The sequence below is a fragment of the Hemitrygon akajei genome, chromosome 4 (genome assembly GCF_048418815.1).
Source record: "Hemitrygon akajei chromosome 4, sHemAka1.3, whole genome shotgun sequence".
NCBI classification, from domain to species: domain Eukaryota; kingdom Metazoa; phylum Chordata; class Chondrichthyes; order Myliobatiformes; family Dasyatidae; genus Hemitrygon; species Hemitrygon akajei.
This window is the reverse complement of record NC_133127.1, coordinates 87,626,251-87,646,129: the sequence shown is the minus strand read 5'-3', so window position 1 is coordinate 87,646,129 and position 19,879 is coordinate 87,626,251. Positions and strand designations below refer to the sequence as shown.

The window sequence follows — 19,879 nt, the reverse complement described above, 5'->3', positions numbered from 1 at the left end:
ATCTCCCATCCACTGCCACCAACCTCATAGTTCCCACACCCCGCACTTCCCGTTTCTACCTCCTACCCAAGATCCACAAACCTGCCTGTCCAGGTAGACCTATTGTCTCAGCTTGCTCCTGCCCCACTGAACTTATTTCTGCATACCTTGACACTGTCTTAACCCCCCTTGTTCAATCTCTTCCCACCTATGTTCATGACACTTCTCATGCTTTGAATTTTTTCAATGATTTTAAGTTCCCTGGCCCCCACCGTCTTATTTTCACCATGGACGTCCAGTCCCTATATACCTCCATCCCCCACCGAGATGGTCTCGAAGCTCTTCGCTTTTTTTTGGATTCCAGACCTAACCAATTCCCCTCTACCACCACTCTCCTCCGTCTAGCGGAATTAGTTCTTATTCTCAATAATTTCTCCTTTGATCCTCCCACTTCCTCCAAACCAAGGGTGTAGCCATGGGCACCCGTATGGGTCCCAGTTATGCCTGCCTTTTTGTTGGCTTTGTGGAACAGTCCATGTTCCAAGTCTATACGGGTATCCGTCCCCCTCTTTTCCTTCGCTACATCGACGACTGCATTGACGCTGCCTCTTGCACGCATGCTGAGCTCGTCGACTTCATTAACTTTGCCTCCAACTTTCACCCTGCTCTCAAATTTACCTGGTCCATTTCTGACACCTTCCCCTTTCTTGATCTTTCTGTCTCCATCTCTAGAGACGGCCTATCTACTGATATCTACTATAAGCCTACAGACTCTCACAGCTACCTGAACTATTCCTCTTCCCACCCTGTCTCTTGCAAAAAGGGTATCCCCTTCTCACAATTCCTCCGCCACATCTGCTCTCAGGATGAGGCTTTTCATTCCAGGAGGAAGGAGATGTCTTCCTTTTTTAAACAAAGGGGCTTCCCTTCTTCCACCATCAACTCTGCTCTCAAACATATCTCTCCCATTTCCCGCACATCTGCCCTCACCCTATCCGCCCGCCACCCCACTCAGGATAGGGTTCCCCTTGTTCTCACTTACCACCCCACCAGCCTCCAGGTCCAACGTATAATTCTCCGTAACTTCCGCCACCTCCAACAGGATCCCACTACCAAACACATTTTTCCCTTCCCCCCCCCCTTTCTGCTTTTCACAGGGATCACTCCCTACGCGACTCCCTTGTCCATTCGTCCCCCCCCATCCCTTCCCACCGATCTCCCTCCTGGCACTTATCCTTGTAAACGGAAAAGTGCTACACCTGCCCTTATACTTCTTCCCTCACCACCATTCAGGGCCCCAGACAGTCCTTCCAGGGGAGGCGACACTTCATTTGTGAGTCGGCTGGTGTGGTATACTGCGTCCGGTGCTCCCGGTGTGGCCTTTTATATATTGGTGAGACCCGATGCAGACTGGGAGACCATTTCGCTGAACACCTACGCTTGGTCCGCCAGAAAAAGCAGGATCTCCCAGTGGCCACACATTTTAATTCCACGTCCCATTCCCATTCTGATACGTCTATCCATGGCCTCCTCTACTGTCAAAATGAATCCAAACTCAGGTTGGAGGAACAACGCCATATATACCGGCTGGGTAGCCTCCAACCTGATGGCATGAACATTGACTTCTCTAACTTCCGTTAATGCCCCTCCTCCCCTTCTTACCCCTTCCCTGACATATTTAGTTGTTTGCCTGTTCTCCATCTCCCTCTGGTGCTCCCCCCTCCCCACCTCCTTTCTTTCTCCTGAGGCCTCCCGTCTCATGATCCTTTCCCTTCTCCAGCTCTGTATCAATTTCGCCAATCACCTTTCCAGCTCTTAGCTTCATCCCACCCCCTCCGGTCTTCTCCTATCATTTCGCATTTCCCCCTCCCCCCACTACTTTCAAATCTCTTACTATCTTTCCTTTCGGTTAGTCCTGACGAAGGGTCTCGGCCCGAAACGTCAGCGCTTCTCCCTATAGATGCTGCCTGGCCTGCTGTGTTCCACCAGCATTTTGTATGTGTTGTTGTTCCCATTATTTATCAGCTTTCTTGTGTGACTTGCTAAAAATAAGTTAATAAGTTTAAAAAGTAAACTGTATAATGCTACTGGCATGTCATGCATGATGAGACGTGGGTGGTGGCAGGTATTTCAGTCGTCTCATAGCCTTGGGGCAGCTGTTTCCCATTTTAACAGTCCTTGTCCTAATGCTATGTTACCTCCTGCCTGATGATAGGGGGTCAAAGAGGTTGTGGGATGGATGGGAGGGATCATTGATAGATAGATAGATAGATACTTTATTCATCCCCATGGGGAAATTCCAGCGGGGAAATGACAATGCTAAGAGGCCCTGTGTATGTGGTGCTTTTGATAAATATGAGTGAAGGATACCAAAGATCCTCTCAGTGGTCTTTGCAATGATTCATTGGGTTTTGGGGTCAGATGCCTTGCAATTCCCCTTCCAGAAGATGATGTAGATGGTCAGGATACTCTCAAAGGTGCTCCTGTAAAAATTGGTTACGTTGGAAGGGGGAAGGCAGCCTCGCTTATTTCAATCTCTCAGTTAGTGGAGTGTTGTTGTGTTTTCTTGGCTAAAGATGTGGTGTTGAGGTACCAGTTGAGATTGTCATTATATGCACTCCCAGAAAGTTGGTGCTTCTAACCCTCTGCGCCGAGGAGCCATGTATGCAAAATTGAGGAGTGGTCAGCCTGTACCTTCCTAAAATCCACAATCATCTCTTTAGTCTTGTCCATGTTGAGAGACAAATTGTTGTGCTTGCAGCATTCTATCAGCTGCTCTATCTCAGTTGACCTGAAAATGTTCTGGATGGTAACTTCATTGTGAAATCAGTGAACGTGTATCAAGTTTATTTAGCAATAAGGTCATGTAATGTGTAGGTATGGATGGAGAGATAAAAGCACAATCTGGGTTCAATGGACTGATTCACATGTGCAGATTGATTGGAGGGGCTGGCTCTCTAGAGAAATTTACACTTATGTGCTTATAAGACTTTAAAGCACAGTTTAATTTTAATCATGTGCAAGTGTGTTGAAATGTTTTTCATTTATACTTATGGTTACGAAAGAACTATTTTAACCTCAGTTCATAACATAATGGCTTCGATTGTAACTTCAGACTCAAACCTAATGCTTCCCACTGACCTATCAGTACAATACTGAGAGGTATATTAAACTAAACTTTTCAGTGGAGATACTGAAGAAGAGTAGATATAACCAGGTTTTATTCTTGTTGCACTCTTTCCTCTAAGCAATTTATATACTTGCATATCACGTTTGCAGTGTAGTGAAGCCAATATCTGGGGTGTATTCAAAATCTCCATTGATTGATTGGTTGTCATTTGTATCCGATGATGATAGAAACCTGCGTAGGAGAGGTTTTAAAGTACAATAGCTGTTTCAAGCCACTCTCTTGCCTTTAAAAGTCCTGGTCCAGTACTGCAAGTTGTATCATAACTGGGCTCTGTATTAATCTGTATTAATTCATGTGTTACCCATTGCATGTTATTTGATAATCTATAAGAAAATGTTTGAGGGCTGAAATAGACCAGTATGTCCACTGAAAAGTTTAGTTTAATATACCTCTCAGTAATGTACTGATATGTCAGTGGGAAGCGTTAGGTTTGAGTCCAAAGTTATAATTGAAGCCATTATGTTATGAACTGAGGTTAAAGTAGTTCTTTGGGAACTTAAGTTTAAATGAAAAACACTGACGTTAGGCAGCACCTGGGGAAAGAGAAACAATTTCTGGCTGGAGGTCTTTTGTCAAAATGGGGAAAGTGAGAAGTTAGACACAGAAGGAATACAAGAGGCAGGGGCAGGATATGGTGAATATCTTTTGGGTGAGGCCAGAGTTGCTGCTGATGAAGCATCTGGTTACAGAAAATAACAAAGGGATATTGAGAACTATGACGTACAGGTGATATTTCTGCAAATGTCCAGTGTTTTGGACAATAAAAGTAGAGAGAAGAAAAATAATATTACAACAAGATCAGTTCATTTTAATTCTCCACGCTACTCCGATGTTAGAGTCAGCCACTCCAATCAACTGGCAAATGTGAATCACTGTATTGAGCCCAGACTCTGATCTCATCTCTCCTTGCAAACCTAGCCAGTCACTAATACTCGTATGTGGGAAGCAGCCCTGACCTGTATTGTTTCGATGAGGCCTACCAAAAGCTAGAGGAACAACACTGCTTCTTTTCGGGTGCTTGGATCATTCTCAGACTCTTATTGAACTCAAATATTACATAGAAACATAGAAAATAGGTGCAGGAGTAGGCCATTCGGCCCTTTGAGCCTGCACCGCCATTCAGTATGATCATGGCTGATCATCCAACTCAGCACCCTGTACCTGCTTTCTCTCCATACCCCCGATCCCTTTAGCCACAAGGGCCATATCTAACTTCCTCTTAAATATAGCCAATGAACTGGCCTCAACTGTTTCCTGTGGCAGAGAATTCCACAGATTCATCACTCTCTGTGTGAAGAAATTTTTCCTCATCTCGGTCCTAAAAGGCTTCCCCTTTATCCTTAAACTGTGACCCCTCATTCTGGACTTCCCCAACATCGGAAACAATCTTCCTGCATCTAGCCTGTCCAATCCCTTTTAGAATTTTATACGTTTCAATAAGATCCCCCCTCAATCTTCTAAATTCCAGTGAGTATAAGTCTAGACGATCCAGTCTTTCTTCATATGAAAGTCCTGCCATCCCAGGAATCAATCTGGTGAACATTCTCTGTACTCTCTCTATGGCAAGAATGTCTTTCCTCAGATTAGGGGACCAAAACTGCACACAATATTCTAGGTGCGGTCTACCAAGGCCTTGTACAACTTCAGTAGAACCTCCCTGCTCCTGTACTCAAATCCTTTTGCTATGAATGCCAACATACCATTTGCCTTTTTCACCGCCTGCTGTACCTGCATGTTATTCAATTGGTCTGCCATGTCTTTGTTCCCTATGATCAATTCACCTGTTTCTGACTGTAAAGGACCTACATTTGTCTTGACCAATCTTTTTCTTTTCGCATATCTATAAAAGCTTTTATAGTCAGTTTTTATGTTCCCTGCCAGCTTTCTCTCATAATCTTTTTTCCCTTTCCTAATTAAGCCCTTTGTCCTCCTCTGCTGGTCTCTGAATTTCTCCCAGTCCTTAGGTGTGCCACCTTTTATTGCTAATTTATATGTTTCTTCTTTGGACTTGATACTATCCCTAATTTCCCTTGTCAGCCACAGGTGCACTACCTTCCCTGGTTTATTCTTTTGCCAAACTGGGATGAACAATTGTTGTAGTTCATCCATGCGATCTTTAAATGTTTGCCATCGCATATCCACTGTCAACCCTTTAAGTATCATTTGCCAGTCTATCTTAGCTAATTCATGTCTCATACCTTCAAAGTTACCCTTCTTTAAGTTCAGAACCTTTGTTTCTGAATTAACTATGTCACTCTCCATCTTAATGAAGAATTCCACCATATTATGGTCGCTCTTACCCAAGGGGCCTCGCATGACAAGATTGCTAACTAACCCTTCCTCATTGCTCAATACCCAATCTAGAATGGCCTGCTCTCTAGTTGGTTCCTCGACATGTTGGTTCAGAAAACCATCCCACATACATTCCAAGAAATCCTCTTTCTCAGCACCCTTACCAATGTGGTTCACCCAATCGATATGTAGATTGAAGTCACCCATTATAACTACTGTTCCTTTATTGCACGCATTTCTAATTTCCTGTTTAATGCCATCCCCAACCTCACTACTACTGTTAGGTGGCCTGTACACAACTCCCACCAGCGTTTTCTGCCCCTTAGTGTTATGCAGCTCTACCCATATCGATTCCACATCCTCCAGGCTAATGTCCTTCCTTTCTATTGCGTTAATCTCCTCTCTAACCAGCAATGCTACCCCACCTCCTTTTCTTTCCTGTCTATCCCTCCTGAATATTGAATATCCCTGGATGTTGAGCTCCCATCCTTGGTCACCCTGGAGCCATGTCTCTGTGATCCCAACTATATCATATTCATTAATAACTATCTGCACATTCAATTCATCCACCTTGTTACGAATGCTCCTCGCATTGACACACAAAGCCTTCAGGCTTGTTTTTACAACTCTCTTAGCCCTTATACAATTATGTTGAAAAGTGGCTCTTTTTGCTTTTTGCCCTGCCACTTTTACTTTTCACCTTACTACTTTTTGCTTCTACCCTTATTTTACACCCCTCTGTCTCTCTGCACTTGTTCCCATCCCCCTGCCACATTAGTTCAAAGCCTCCTGAACAGCAGTAGCAAACGCTTCCCCTAGGACATTGGTTCCAGTCCAGCCCAGGTGCAGACCGTCCTGTTTATACCGGTCCCACCTCCCCCAGAACTGGTTCCAATGTCCCAGAAATTTGAATCCCTTCCCCTTGCACCATTTTTCAAGCCACGTATTCATCTGAAATATCCTCCTATTTCTACTCTGACTAGCACGTGACACTGGTAGTAATCCAGAGATTATTACCTTTGTGGTCCTACTTTTTAGTTTATCTCCTAACTCCCTAAATTCACCTTGTAGGACCTCATCCCGTTTTTTACCTATATCGTTGGTACCTATGTGCACCACGACCACTGGCTGTTCACCCTCCCATTCCAGAATGTCCTGCAGCCGCTCAGAGACATCCTTGACCCTTGCACCAGGGAGGCAACATACCATCCTGGAGTCTCGTTTGCGGCCACAGAAACACCTATCTATTCCCCTTACAATCGAATCCCCTATCACTATAGCTCTCCCACTCCTTTTCCTTCCCTCCTGTGCCGCAGAGCCACCCATGGTGCAATGAACTCGGCTGCTGCTGCCTTTCCCTGATGAGACATCTCCCCTAACAGTATCCAAAACAGTGTATCTGCTTAGGATGGAGATGACCCCAGGGGACTCCTGCACTACCTGCCTACTGCTACGCTGTCTAGTGGCCACCCCTTCCCTTTCTGCCTGTGTAGCCTTTACCTGCGGTGTGGCCAACTCACTGAATGTGCTATTCACGACTTTCTCAGCATTGCAGATGCTCCAGTATGAATCCAATCGCAGCTCCAGACGCTCAATTGGGTCTGCCAGAAGCTGCAGTTGGACACACTTCCTGCACACACAGTCGTCAGGGACGCTGGAAGTATCCCTGATTTCCCACATGCTGCAGGATGAACAAACCACGGGGCCGATCTCAGCTGCCATGACCTACCCAATACTTGCCTCAACTTTTGAAACTTCTTGGAGTGAAGGTTGTCCTCAGCCTCTTCTCGTCAAAGCCTCAAATCTGCACTCCTTCACTATCTGCTTTCCACAGTTAACTTGCTTTCTGTTTTTGTAACTGGTGAGTTCTGTAAATTATCAATCAGTAATAATTTTGCTTTTCTCTGCAGCAAATTCCCAAAGCTTTTTTTTTCCTCCCCCTCTCCAGATATAATTAACATCTGCAACTTCTCTGAAACTCTAAATTGAAATGTTGGTTGTGGATGATGAAGTTTATGTATATTTAATATTTCTATACACAATTTGTAATCTTACCAAACACGATACTAAAAGGAGCAATGAGATGAGTTCACCAAGTAATGCCAAATTAGATTTGTGTTCAATATATTTGTCACACAGTGGAACCAAATTTTGTAAAGGCTGTTTGCTGATAGATTCTTCAGATTAATTGTAATGCTTTATTTTAGTGTATGATGGGGTAAATATGGCTATTAAAAATTAGCTTCAAAAGCTGCTTCAGTGGTTTTCCTACAATATGAGAAGCAGGAGGTATGTCCTTGCATTCCCACATGAAGAATGGGTGTGAGCCTGACATTTTTATTTTTGCTCCGAATTTGTTTGGGCACCATACAGTGCACTGTCCCTGGGTGTAGGCTGCAAAGATGGTGATGGGTAGATGGGTATAGTGTTTATATGCATAAAACTGGCAAGATGCAGGCACATATTGGGAATCTAATGGACAACTCTTGTTGCTTTTGCTGCTATGTTATGCCAAAGTTTCTGTGGATCTATGTTATCTTTTTTAAAAATTAAAATGCAAAATAAGAAAAATAAATATTTTTGATTTAATTCCCTCCTAACTGCCAAGGGAGACTGAATTTTTCATATTTTTAAAAAAACTTACGAGTATCAGCCAAACTTTAAATTCAAGTTTCTGCCAAAACCTTGTCACTTAAGATTAATTGAGAAAGATGTGGAGCACATTTCAATCCCTTGATTAATTCTTTTTTTATGATATTCAAAGTATTTGTTAAATAATTTGTTCTGTTGTGTCTATTGCAGCATGTTTTAGCCCTTTTCTGGCAGCTTTTCTCCTCTGTCAACCAAGTTAAACTTCAAATGTGACCTGTCATGCTTAGTTTTGTGGTTAGCAGTTGTCTTCTGATTTGAGCTGTGCCAGGGTGCAAGAGCATCATGTGTTTGTTTATAGGCGCAGTCGATGACTTTGCACTGTGGGGGTGGTTCTGAGCTTGAATGTTGATTTATGTTTTTTGTGACAGTTTTGAGTTTAAAAGAGCACAATTAAAATACAGCATATGGAAAGGGTGATGTGACTGTTGTTTTCAGACGTAACTAAGAGTAATGGTGGACATTATTGCATGACAGAAACCAACAAGCTTTGCCGGGGATTCCCAACCTGGGGTCCACGGACCCCTCAGTTAATGGGAATGGTTCATGGCATAAAAATGGTTGGGAACCCCTGTTTGAAACAATAGTTTTTACTTGTACGTCTCAATTAAAATTATTTCCTTTCGCTTTTGACTTTCCTGAGAGGTGAAAGGAAATCTGTCTTAATATATTTTGCATGACTGTATTTATGTTGATCTACTTAATCCAAAGTAGTGAGCCACTCTTTCATTGCTGTCTTTTCTTTGAAGGGCAGCATAATACAGCTGCTCTCAATTGTGCTTAGCCATATGTTGCTATTGATTTGACATTAAGCAGCTCAGGTGAGAAATGAAATACAGTGGATTCCAGTTAATTGGGACGCATTGGGACCAGTATATTTTGGTCCAATTAAGTGGCTGCACCAGTGAGCTGAAGTTTCATGGAAATAGTTAAAAAGATATTTTTAAAAAAAGACAAACTGCAGTTTAACTGATTAACAAATTATATATTTAAATGAAATGCAGAACAAATTGGAATACTGCTAATACTACTACAGTGCTTTAAAACTATATTGGTTCCTAATAATGAAGGAAGAATTCACCCAGTGAACATCACCATGTTGTTTTGATTGACTGTAAATGAACAAAATCGCTGAGTGGAGATAATGAACTGCCTTCATCCGATGTTTTTGATGATTGATTCTTCCAAATCTTCATTTTCACGGTAGCTTTCAAGATTGTTGGTTGGTACCTTAATTTTTCCTAGTTCTTAATTTGTTGAAGTAGTGTCTAACAGCCACAGAAGTGCGGACGACTGACACTAGTGAGAAACTGTTTGGCAGTAGTCACTTGTCCCAATTAAGCAGCATAGTGTCCCAAATAAACAGGGAATCCGGATGATTTTCTCCGTTAGGTTTTTTTTGTTCATTAAGAGTTGTTCCAAATAAACAGCCAACCCAATTAACAGATGGCCGAATTAACAGGAATCCACTGTATTGCAAAATGCAACTATTCAAAAGTCGTCATCTGAATGGTGCCTTTCCACTGTTGTGAGGCTGGGGGATGCACTAATAACAGCTTGCTGCCTCTCCTTCATTAAGTACAATGGTATTTTGGGATTTGAACAGTAGATATAACAATGTGGCCACAGTTGTTTTGACCTCACTAATTATAATAATATAAGAAAATGTTAGAAACTTCAGTGGGCTTCAGGTCCAAGAGTCCTCATTTCATACTGGGTACGAGAAATAAGCAGCGAATTGATCAAAGGGAATAGATCTAAGAATTCATGTAGCAGTTAGTGCATTAGACTGCTTTGTATTATATGTTGCTAACAGGACAGAGCAGCCTAATGCACTAACTGTACCGTCACCTGATGGAGTCGGGATGGTATGTGGCTTGGAAAGCAAGTTCAGGATGGTGATCCATGCTTTTGCTGGCCATTGTCCTTGTAGCTGGCTTTGGTGCCTTCTAAGGGGTCTTGTTGAGCCACTGCTGTACTTTTAGATAGTTAGTGCAAACTGCTGTTACTGTGCATTGATGGCTGTCAGGTGGACTGCTGTAGATTCAGATTAGTTTATTGTCATATACGCCAGTGTGTATTGGATTTCCTTCTGTAAGCAATGTACACGGTAATTATAAATTGTGTGTAAAACAATATAGCAGTAATTAGAATGCAAATAGGAATGTGACAAAAATGACAATAACAGAAGATGTAGAATTAAGAGTTTCAAAACTTGGCAGCACCACCAGGAAGGGTGTGTGAAAGTATGGCATTGAGTTTTGATAAAGCTGCTCTCATCCACTCAAGTGCAAAGTTGCTCTTCTAACTTGACCAGATGATGAGAGATCCGGTGATGGTAATGCCATTGAATGTCAGACGGTGATAGCTGGATTTTCTCTTGCAGGGGTTTCATTATTGCTGAGTGCTCCTGTGGTGTGAATGTTCTATCAGCCCAGGCCAGCATATTGTTCAATAGGTACATTTAATGTCAGAGAAATGTATACAATATACATCCTGAAATTCTTTTTCTTCTCAAACATCCACAAAAACTAGAGGAGTGCCCCAAAGAATGAATGACAGTTAAATTTTAGAACCCCAAAGCCCCCCCCAGCTCACCCCTCCCACACATAAGCAGCAGCAAAGCATCAATAAAGACACAGACTTGCACTACTCGTTCACCCGGTATTCGACATGCCACAGGCGCGCACGCTCTTTCTCTCTCTTTCCCCCCCCCCCCCATAAGAGAAAAAGAGGTGTCCCCTTTCACAGCGAGAGGGGAGACATAACAAAACAACTCACAGATTTATGGTGTTAAAAGTCTGTTGTCGCTTTTTCCGAGCTCTGTGCCCAAAGAACTTGGGTCTCTGGTCATGCAGCCAGCTCACTGCTTTCGATCTTCTGTCTTTCACGATGCACCAGGCGGACCACCAGCCTCCAGAGCCAAGGGAAACTGCCGATTGTGAGACCCATCCCATTCCCGCAAAGAACCGGAAGTCAGTGTGTAACTCCACGACTTGGTCTTCAAAAGAACCCTGAAAAGGAAAAAGAGAGATATTGAAGTTAGAAATAGAGCTATTTCTGAAGATGCAAGTAAAGTAGGCGCCATCGTCTTCCGTTGTCTCAGTCCTGCTGCATTTGCAGGTGGACTGTTCTGTAATGTAAGGAGTTACAAATGGTGCTAACATCAGTGAATATCCCTACTTCTGATCTTACATTTGAAGAATCTGACAATGTTGAGTCTAGGATGCTACCCCAAAGAACTTCTGCAGGAATGTCCCATGGTTGAAATGATTGACTTTCAACTACCTCAAACATTTTCAGAGTAGTCCTCATTTTTAGAAGCGTACAGACTTCACAACTGTTTAATAAACTTTAAGATTTGTGCCAGGTTTGATCTCTTGATTGTCAATGACTCTATCTCCCAGATAGTTAAGGGTTGGGTAGGTGCACTAAAGGCAATAAAGTTCATTGTTAGTAGCTATTGTACTGAAAGGTGGCTCCCAAAGTATGGGAAGTGGTCCTTTTTGTTTTTTTGGGAAGGGTTCATTGTGGACCTTTGTTGTTAGGCAGTGCTGGCAGGTTGGAATACAGATGGGTTTCATACTTAACATCAAAAAGAAGATTATGAAGGTATTCATTGAGACCTATTCTCTTTGTATGCTTCAATAACTCAGTGCATCTCGCCTGCAAACAAGCTGCTTGTTGGGGTGGACTTAATTTACAGGACAAGGGAGTTTATTTGACCTCCAGTGCCTCCACTTCAAAACTATGAATATCCAAGAATTGGTCTTGGAGCTTCAAATAATGTTTACATAATTGCATATTTGGAGGCCAAGTTCTTGAACTGTCTTACAGCAGTAATTTTATCTTGTTGCCCTTGTCATCTAATTGTGCTTTTGTTATTTTGCTGTCAGTACTAGAACATGAAGATTAATCAGAATCAAGTTTAATATCGTCAGCATATGTCATGAAATTTGTTGTTTTGTGGCAACAGTACCTTGCAATACATAATAATAGAACTATAAATTACTACAAGCATGTAAGTAGTGCAACAAGTGGAGAAAATACTGATTAAGCATTCATGGGTTTATTGTTCATTCAGAAATCAGATGGAGGGAAGGGGAAGAAGTTGTTCTAGAAATGTGGAGAATGTGTCTTCTTTTGTGTGCAGCTGATGTGCTTTCAGAACTTACCAAATGTAAGACCTTACAAATGCCTGAGTGCCTTTTTGTTTTGATGAATGGAAAACATTCAGTTTTCCTTTTTGAAGTTTCTACGGGTGGTTTTCGTTTGCAGTTTTCGATAATTCTTTCTCAGCATATTCTATTTCAGCAGCTTCATGTCAGTTGCACTGTAGATTTACATTATTTTTTTAAAGCTTCCATTTACGTATTTGCTTTCTACATGACCTGCGGAGATCAGCAAGGCTGCCAAGAGTTGTCAGATGACAGCCACTCACATGATAGCATTTGGTCTATTGTAGCCAATGTTTGAACAACCTTGCAGAGCTAGTTCATAAAAGCTTGTTTCTGAAGGAACAGCACAAGGTATCATGTGATGATGTGATAAGCTATTAACTCATGACACAAGTGTCACACTCAACTGGTTTAACTAATGAAGTGCTCAGTTAGAAATGGTTCATCTGTTATGTAATTTGGTTATCATTGACACATATGGCAGTTGCAGGTTTTGTATGCTTAATGGATTTTTATTTAAAATGTGTTTTGCATCTCTTTTTTTTTAAAGAAAACTTACAAATTGCCATCTCTTCCATTCTCTTTGGCTTAACCGTGTTTTGTTTATGTTTCATTTTATTGGGCTGAAAAGATGATTGTGTTGGGAATAATTCAGAATTTGAATATCAGAACTGAACTGCAGATGTTAGATTCTGACAGAAAATGGTGTATGTTAGGCAGCATCTAAGGTAAGCGAAATTAAATTTTTATTTTGGGGTCGCATTGCATTTACAGGTCCTTTTGTGTCCATTCCTTGGAGTTTTAAAAAAAATGAAAGATGACCTTATTCAAACACATCCTCCTAAGAAGGCTTGACAGTCATCAGTTTTATTATCATTGTGAAATTTGTTTTTGGGCAGCAGTATAGTGCAGAGACATAAATTAATATATTTCAAAATGGTACAAAAATAACGAGGTAGTGTTTGAGTTCACGGACTGTTCTGAAATCTGATGTCAAAAGGAAAGAAGCTGCTTCTGAGTGAATGATTATAGATCTTCAGGCTCCTGTACAACTTTCCTGATGGTAGCCAAGAGAAGAGGGTGAGCCCTTCACGATGGATGCTGCCTTCTGACTTCCCTTTCATACAATCAGCTTCTTGCTGACATTGAGGGCAAATTTATTGTTCTGACACCACTCAAACAGCTGATCTATCTCATGCCTGTGTGCCTCCTTGTCACCATCTGAGAATTTATGAGTAGCAGTGATGTTATTAGTTGGTGTTTGAGTGCCCACACAGTAATGAGTAGAAAGAGTAGAGCAATGGGCTAAGCACATATCTTTGACTTGCTCTTGTATTGTCAAGATGTTGCAACCAATCCATACCGACAGTGGTCTCCTGATGAAGTTGAGAATTTGGAGGCCCAGGTTTCGAAGCTTGGTGTTAATGCTGAGAGGATGTTGGTATTGAATGCTGAGCTGTAAGTGATAAACTTCAGCCTGATGTTTTGGTGCTGTCTAGGTGCTCCAAAGCAGAGTAGAACGTCAGTGAGATTATGTCTGCAGTGGGCATGTTATGGTAGTCGGTGAATTGTAAGGGTCCTGGACTTTGAAGCTGGAGTTAAGCAAAAAAGAGTGTGTCTTTTCTGCTGATGACTACAGCTTTCCATTCCAACAACATTCTGGTGAATCTCTTCTGCAATCTATTTCTTATTTCCTGTGGTATGACGACCAGAACTGTGCACAATGCTGTTAGTGCAGTCTAACCAATGTCTTGTGCTACTGCACCATAACATTCCTTCTCTTGTACCTTCTGCCTCAGCCTATGAGCATGAGCATACCAAATGCCTTTTTCACTACCCTTTGTCACCGCTTTCAGGCAGCTCTAAATTTGTACTCCAAGGACTCTCTTTGTATTGACTCCTGAGATCCCTGCCATTTGTTCTCCACTTCCTAACAGATTTTGATCTCCAAACTTGATCATCACAAGGTTTTTTTTTGACAGATAATTTCAAAAGCCTTTAGCCTTGGCCTTTTGTCTCTTTCCATTTTCAGGCAGCGTAGCCATGGGGAAAATATTCTGAAGTATAATCATTATGTATACCAAATAAGAAAGACATAGCTTGTTGACTGCTTCCTACCTGGACAATTGTACATTGGTAAAGCAGTTACTACAGTGAAATAGTGACTATGCTATCTCTAGTTCCATTTTTTTTCTACCATTATTAACTGTGGATAAGAAATTTTAAACTAGATTATATTTGTTGTTTTTGTGTGCATTTAGTTCATAAGTAGTTGTGGTTGATTCTATATATGGAAACATTTCCAATAATAACAGTTAAATACATTTGAAATACTTGATCTAGTGAGATTTACAGGAAGATATTTCCTGATTGGCGTTGCTGCCTGCCGTACCTCCAACATTGCCCTTGGGTTAGCTGCAGGGTCATCAGCCAGGGACCATTGCTCATTGATGTCTCACACCCTTCAAACTTTTAGTTTTAATAGAATGATGGGAGCATAGAGTTGATATTGGCTGGCTGACTGATAGAAGCCATGTATTCTTTTGGTACCTTAATTAGTATTTCAGGTTGAATCTCCATCTGGTATGGGAGCAGTCGAGCATCAGACTGGAAGTCCCTACAAAGGGCGGTGAGAACAGGTGAGAGTATCATAGGGCTCTGTCTACCATCCATGGGGGACTAGCTTATGAACTCCCTACCACATCGTAATCAAAGTATCATTGGTTTCTGTTCTGTACCCTGCAATATTTAATATTAATGCACTTTAGTTATGTGTGATTGATCTGTAGATTTTAACCTTTCCTTACTAAGTTGTCATGTGTTACGTGTGCTATTTTGCCTTGCACTCAGGTTCGAAGGAACATTGTGTAGTTTCTATATACATTATATGGTTATATGTGTTATTTACATGAATATACTTAAATGACAAACTTGATTAAATCATGTTGACTGTATTTAAAGATAATAGAAACTATTGAAGTACATAGTCTTCACAAATTGAGAAATCCATGCATACAAGTAAGTTAAAATGATTCATTTTAACCTGTTTGTAGGCATGGAATTGATTAGTTATCTTTACTTGGAGCATGGTTTCCCAGAATGTCTTTGTACCAGACATCAATCTGCATTAAAGAAGAATGGCTTGTTTTCTAGTTAGCATACAAAACACCTTGGGGTTTTCCTTTTTCTTTTGAACATGTATTGAGCCTTGGACCATAGTTTTCAGCTTGCTGTGCTAACTGCTTGATCAAAAGAGTTAGGAACAACAGGAGCTAGTTAGCAAGTTGAGCAAATATGTTTTAAGGAGGCAGGGTGGTCCTTTTCCACATTAGGCCAAAAAGTTTTTGTCAAGCTTTTGAAAATAGCTTCAAAGTTTTTCATTCATTTAATCATATAATATCAAGAATTCAGAAAATAATGAATGAAAATCTACATGACTTTGACTGCAGACTATTTGAATTTGTGATGAGAGTTACTGCAGCTTGTTTGTTCGTTGGTTTTCCAAGATCACAAGGATATCATGCCTGACGGTATCTCACTTGTCACTGTGATTATGTCAGTTGGCAAATTTACTAAGTGTCTTACTGGGATCTGTGGCATTTTTTGCAAATTATGTTTCAGATGCTTTTCAAAGGAAGAATAAAGTCTTTCATAAAACAAAGAACTGGATTAATTGAGCAGATTAGAAATAATGAATTCTCTAGCATGAGGACTTTATCAGCGGACAGTGCAAAAATCAAAAACCTTATCAACAGTTATTTTATTCTCTAAGGGATTATAACAGAAATTGAAACATGTCAAGATTAGAAATTTGGACCTTTTTATTTGTACATTAAGTAATAACAGTATTGGGTTGAGTACTGATGTTTGAACACATAAGGAGAAAGGCTAATCAACATTTACCTGCATAATGGTACAGAGCACTTCAAACTTGTGCAGATAACTGACATGTACACCCGACCATAAAAAAAATCTTCACTAGTACTAGGAGTGGAGTCAACATGTTGCTGTTAAATTTGTATGTAGATCATTTACATAAGAGATTTGAAGCTCTATCTATCATACTTCCATTAACATTGAATACTTTCATAGGCAGTCCCTCAGAATAGAGGGTAACTTTTCTCTGAATACAGGCAGTCCCTGGGTTACGTACGAGTTCCGTTCCTGAGTCTGTCTTTAAGTTGGATTTGTACGTAAGTCGGAACAAGTACATCCGGTATTATTTAGCGTCAGTTCGTCAAACATTTGTCTTAGTATATAGTATATATTTTACCTTTCTATGCATATAAAACACTTAAGAGACGTATGTATTCCAATAATTAAATCACTGCGTTGCTTAGTAACAATTGTAGCTTTCATCAGGGCAGGGTGTTTCACATGCTCCATTATTCTCACTTTATCCATTATCCTTTAAAATTGTTCAAATCATTGACCAACTATAGCTTAACACTTTTCCAATGACTGATGGCATGCCACCTCTTTCCAAATGCTTTATTATTTCCACTTTATTTTCAATCACGATCGCTTCCCGTCAATGGAACTGAAACACTGCGGGCGGCGGGTCCCAACCTCCGCCGGCTCCGGAAGTCAGCTGAGTCCTAAGGACCACCTCACTGATACAGGTTAAATAGGACAAGTGGTGGCTGTGCTGGATTTGGGTATTTGATCCTCCACAATATTACACATGGGTATTTAAACTGGAGGTGGCAGGTTTTTTTTACGAGGTTGAGTTAGTTGTGAGCGCAACATCAACCTGGCACGGATGGTACGGGAGTCACTGGATCGACATCAACCCGGCACAGGAGCGGTCTGTCACTGGATCGAACTCGCTGATCTCACTGCGCCACCAGCTGACCGGAACGGTGGGGGGGGGGGGGGGAGTGGGGTCAGGGTGAATCTTACTAAGAAAAATTTAAGCCAAATACAAAGTTAAACACTCAACACAGTGTCAATGGCAATGACTTAAAATGGCGTTCGGCGTCGTGATCCGACTTAAAATGGTGGACAGCGTTCTCCCTCCTCGGTTCGTAAGTACGAGTTGTCCGTAAGTCGGACGTTCATAACTTGGGGACTATCTGTATACTCAACTGAAGTTTCACAGCTTGGGTTATTTTTTTTCCCTCTATTCTAATGAGCAATCACTCAATTGTTTGAGACCATGCCACCAAGTTCTGGGCTCCAGCGAAGTCCTGGAATTTTTGGCACTACCGTGCCAGGTTCTTTGCTTCAGGTGTTGGGTCAGATGGCTTAAAATAGCAACAAATCAATTACATTATAAAAACCAATGTGACAAAAATACCAAAACATCCCTTAAAATTAAAAATCATGGTGCTTAAGCAATTTTTAAGGATTTTTTTCCATATCCACTTGAGTTTGCTAATTTGTATTGATCACCTTTGACCAATGTCAGAGAATTACTAATTCCATTTATTACCTGTAGATGATATGCAATTTATTACATTTATGTGTTTATAGCATTTTGCTGCAATTCGTGCCTTTTTGAGCTTTAAACAAAATGTTGCATAACCAGATTGTCTTTGTATTGATGCTATATCAACAACATAGTCCAACAAAGGACTGTGAGAATGGCCAAGAGGATCATAGGGGTCTCCCTACCATCCATCAGAGACATTTATCAGGAACGCTGTTTACACAGAACCCTTGGTATTATCAAGGATCCCACCCACCCATCCATCCATCATCCTCTTTGACTTTCTACCATCAGGCGGGAGACTCCATTACATAAAGACAAGGACAGTCAGGATGGGAAACATTTTCTTCCCTCAGGCCATTATTAGGCTTCTGAACTCCCTGCTACATCATATTCAGAGTGTCACCGGTTAATCTGTTCTGTATCCTACAATATTTATGCACTTTATTTATGTGTTATTCATTTATAGATTTAATTATTAATTTTCTAAATTATTATGTGGTATGGGTACCACAGTACTTTACACCCTGGTCCAGAGAAACATCGTATCATTTGATGGTATACACATATATACAGTTAAATGTCTAGAGTTATGTCCAGTAACTCTACAAAATATGTTCATATCCTCCGCATGTTGATCAACTTTTTGACGTGTGCTTCATGGATCCTGTCCAAACATTGTAGTTTCAGTTCTACTGATATAAGCAACATTCTTCAATATTTGCTGTTTCTAAAGCTCTGTGGCTTGGCTGTTTATAAGGATAGTTTAATTGAGCAAATCTGATGTAGAAAATGCAGCTTATAATTAAATAATTATAATTAACTGGTTCTCCTCTTTCCAGATCCTGTAATGTAATGTAGAAAGCTTTGTAATGACGGGAGTTAAGTGTGTGTGTGTGTGTGTGTGTGTGTGTGTGTGTTGCTTAGCAAGTCTATAGGACTGTACCATCAATTTCTACATCTAGAAACCTTTTAAGAAGTAAAGCTATAAAAGGTCACTTCCATTTCAATGTAGATTTCTTTCTGCTGCCCTTAGCAATCCTTGACATTCAGACCTCAAAATAAACATTGATGAGCATAAGACTGCATTGTGTTATCCCATTAGGCTCAAAGGTTCATTTACTATCAAATGTACAACTCTGAAATTCTACTCCAGATAGCCACAAAAGCAAGAAAGAAAAGGTTACACTCACATCAATAATTATGCAAAATTTTTAAATTACTCTGTTATTTTGGTGCAATACTTTCCATTATCTTATTCTACACTTTTATTTCTTTTAAGCAATATGTGAATGATTTAACTTGGTAAAATACATCAAAGATTATTTTTTATTCTTAATATCCTCCTTTTACAGCTGGACACTTGCGGAGTTTCATGTTAACCAGATTCGACTGATTGTTTACCAGGATTGTGAGAGGAGAGGTAGACATGTTCTTTTTGATTCTAAAGCGGTGCACAGAGTTGACGGTGCCAAAGTGCAGGTAATGGCAATGGTTTGAAATTATATTGAACTTTTATCACTGTTTAAAGATAAAAGTCTGGGTGGGTGATACTTTTGAATGGTGACGGATGTAGTATAGTTCACGGTGCTTGTGATATGTATATTGTATAATCTGTTCAATTTATAATGAGAGGAAATGTTCAGAAATGAATCAGCAGCCTCTTTGTCATGAGGTGGAAATGTACAGTTTGCAGTTTGTAAATAAGGTAATGAAACTCCTGAATTTTGTTACTGTCTGAATCTGAATAAAAGCCTCCCACATCATGAAATGGAAGCTTGATGTCAAGGAGATAGCAAGGCAGATGACTAAAAGAATTGGAGAGGAGGTATGGATGTCTTCAAGAAGGAAAGAGGCGGAGGAAACTGTCAGATGATAGTTTTGGCACACTCCACTGGTGGTGGAGTGAATCAATTCAAGGTTGAAAAGGCAGAAATTGACACAATCGATTCATTGAAATGGAGTAAATGATGAGGAATCTGTGGGTAGGAAAGAACATATTTAATAGCAGGGACCAGTAGTAGTCACACAGAACCTGTGATGGGGTGAATATGCTTCTTGCAAGGTGGTGCATAAGGTTCATAAAACTATAGAAATCGAGCAGCTTGGAAAGAGGCTATTTTTGCCTGGGCTATAAGAGTACTACAGAACCTGATGAAA

At 40.8% G+C, this 19,879-nt stretch overlaps 1 protein-coding gene across 2 annotated transcripts in view; it reads left to right on the top strand.

Moving 5' to 3' along the window:
• LOC140726510 (folliculin-interacting protein 2-like) overlaps nucleotides 1-19,879 on the top strand; it is a 99,083-nt gene that overhangs the window by 11,883 nt on the left and 67,321 nt on the right. For both annotated transcript variants that reach the window (XM_073043003.1, XM_073043002.1), the window contains exon 2: nucleotides 19,075-19,201. In XM_073043003.1, the coding sequence (XP_072899104.1) occupies nucleotides 19,075-19,201 (127 nt within the window). The remainder of the gene's footprint in view (nucleotides 1-19,074; nucleotides 19,202-19,879) is intronic.